Source organism: Rhipicephalus microplus, unplaced genomic scaffold (genome assembly GCF_043290135.1).
Source record: "Rhipicephalus microplus isolate Deutch F79 unplaced genomic scaffold, USDA_Rmic scaffold_15, whole genome shotgun sequence".
NCBI classification, from domain to species: domain Eukaryota; kingdom Metazoa; phylum Arthropoda; class Arachnida; order Ixodida; family Ixodidae; genus Rhipicephalus; species Rhipicephalus microplus.
In genome coordinates this window covers 15,126,197-15,128,176 of record NW_027464588.1, presented here as the reverse complement: position 1 = coordinate 15,128,176, position 1,980 = coordinate 15,126,197, and the positions used below count along the sequence as shown (strand labels likewise).

Below are 1,980 nucleotides of genomic sequence, written 5' to 3'. Positions count from 1 at the left end.
AGAAACGAAAGCTGTTGCACGCCAAGCTCACATTTAGCCATATTCATGACCACGCCATGCTCCACTGAGGGCTGGAAGACGAGGCGCAGGTGATTCACGTGCTCTTCCGGAGTGCTACTGGCGACTAACAAGACGTAAAAATAGGCGTGGTAGAAGTTGAGTCCGCGTATAACACCGTCCATGAACCGCTGGAATGTCTGACCTGTGTTTCGGAATCCGAATGGTATTCGGAGGAATTCAAAAAGTCCGAAAGACTTTGCGATGGCGGTCTTCGGGACGTCCTCCGGGGCAACGGGAATCTCATGGTATGCCCGCACCAGGTCGATCTTCGAGAAGATAGTGGCACCGTGAAGCCTCGTAGTGACATCGTATATGTGTGGTCTGGAGTCGTTACCTGGTTCAGCGCCCTGTAGTCCCCGCATGGTCGCCAGTCTCCCGGCGTTGACTTTGGCGCCATATGAAGTGGAGATGCCAAGGCGCTCGACGAGGGTCTGATAATCCCTAGCTCCAGCATGTGTTTCAAACTCTTGTGCGACCTTCAACTGCTCTGGAGGCAAACGGTGAGGCCGCGCGTGCACGGGTGGGCCACTGGGGGCGTTTTAGTGGCGTACCTCGTGCTTCACCGCGGTGCTGCCTGGTGGCTACCTCGTCAACTCGGGAAACTCCCGCAGAATGCGAGTAAAACGTTTTGCACCGGACGGCCCTAGCAGAATGGAGCTCAGCGGAGGGTGTTTCGAAGGATCGCCTTGCATAGTTGCCTGCGACATGGGATCGTGAAGGCGGTGGTTGTGCACGCCGATGAAAAGGCCAACATGCCGAAAAAAGTCCGCACCCAAGATGGCGACCTTCACTGCTGCCACGAATAAAATCCACCGGTCTAAATCGAGTGGCAGCAAACGATGTCCGTACGTGGTGATGGTTGTGTTGTTGACCACCTGAAAGGGGGTCACACTGGGAACATGGCGATAGGTGGACCCAAACAGCACCACGCTCACCTCAGTGCCGGTGTCCACGGGGAATCGAAGGCCACTGTCGCGGTCGGTGAAAAAAAACACTATTAGACGACGTTCGAGGCCTCTGGGGCACTTGTCGTCCTCAGTGCCGGCCGCTCCCGTTTGCCGCATAGTCGCAAGGAGGGATGCATTTGCGAGCAGTGTTGCCACGCCTCCTGTGATACCAGGAGGTTCTTTGTTGCACTGCTGGACGTAGGCGCTCCTCGAGATTGCTGCAGGCCTGCATTGCTGCGACGGTGTCGGCGAGGTGGGATATCTGCTCCCAGATGTCATGCAGTGCGGTCGTGGGCGCGCAGCCGGCGATGTGTGGCTGTACCATCGCGACGGACGGCGGAGCGACCGCCAGCACCAAGTCCGCGAGCTCGGCGAGTTGAGACAAGCGTTTGTTGGCAGCCGAGGTGAGGACCATGCGCACGTTGACCGGAAGTCGCTGTAGGAACTGCTCGCGAAGCAGTCTGCTGTCGGCATCGGTGGTGGTTGCGCTGGCCGTGTGCAACAGCTGGTTTATGTGGCCCAACAATTGGCTGGGCGTCCGATCCCCGAGCTCGGTGTCGTGCACTAGCTGCTGCAATCGCTGAGGCTCCGACGGCATGAGGCGGCTGCTGAGCAGCTGTTTGGGCGTGGTGTACGCGTTTTCTGCATAGGGAGCGACCAGCATATTGCGTATTTCGCTCGCTATTGCTGGTGGGAGGCTAGCGACCACGTGGTGGTATTTTGTTAGCTCAGCGGCAATACGATGAGCAAGGAATTGGGACTCCACCTGCAGGAACCACAGGTGCGGGTCCGCTGTTCAAAACGACGGTAGCCTGATGTCGGCGCAGCGGAGATCGCTGGTGCGTCAAGGGGGGGGGGGTCTTTCATGGCGTCGATCGCTTGACAAAGGTGGTAAGCCTCATCCGGGTCACCACTGTTGGAACGCGTGTACGCGCGGTAGAAGGAGACAACCGCCTGGCGTGAATCCCAAACG

General features: G+C 58.1%; 1 protein-coding gene across 1 annotated transcript; it reads right to left on the bottom strand.

The window, feature by feature from the left end:
• Positions 1–641: 641 nt before the first annotated feature.
• Positions 642–1,671, bottom strand: LOC142784783 (uncharacterized). The gene is made up of 2 exons (XM_075883283.1): positions 1,330–1,671; positions 642–1,241 (listed from the first exon to the last, which is right to left on the bottom strand). The coding sequence occupies exons 1-2, from the start codon at positions 1,669–1,671 to the stop codon at positions 642–644; spliced, it is 942 nt and encodes a 313-aa protein (XP_075739398.1).
• Positions 1,672–1,980: the final 309 nt, after the last annotated feature.

Excerpts from the sequence above, each read along its gene's own strand:
- LOC142784783 (XM_075883283.1), bottom strand. The coding sequence starts at position 1,671 with ATGCTGGTCGCTCCCTATGCAGAAAACGCGTACACCACGCCCAAACAG. Across the intron at positions 1,242-1,329 it reads CTCCGCCGTCCGTCGCGATG|CAATGCAGGCCTGCAGCAAT; the intron begins GTACAGCCACAC and ends ACACCGTCGCAG.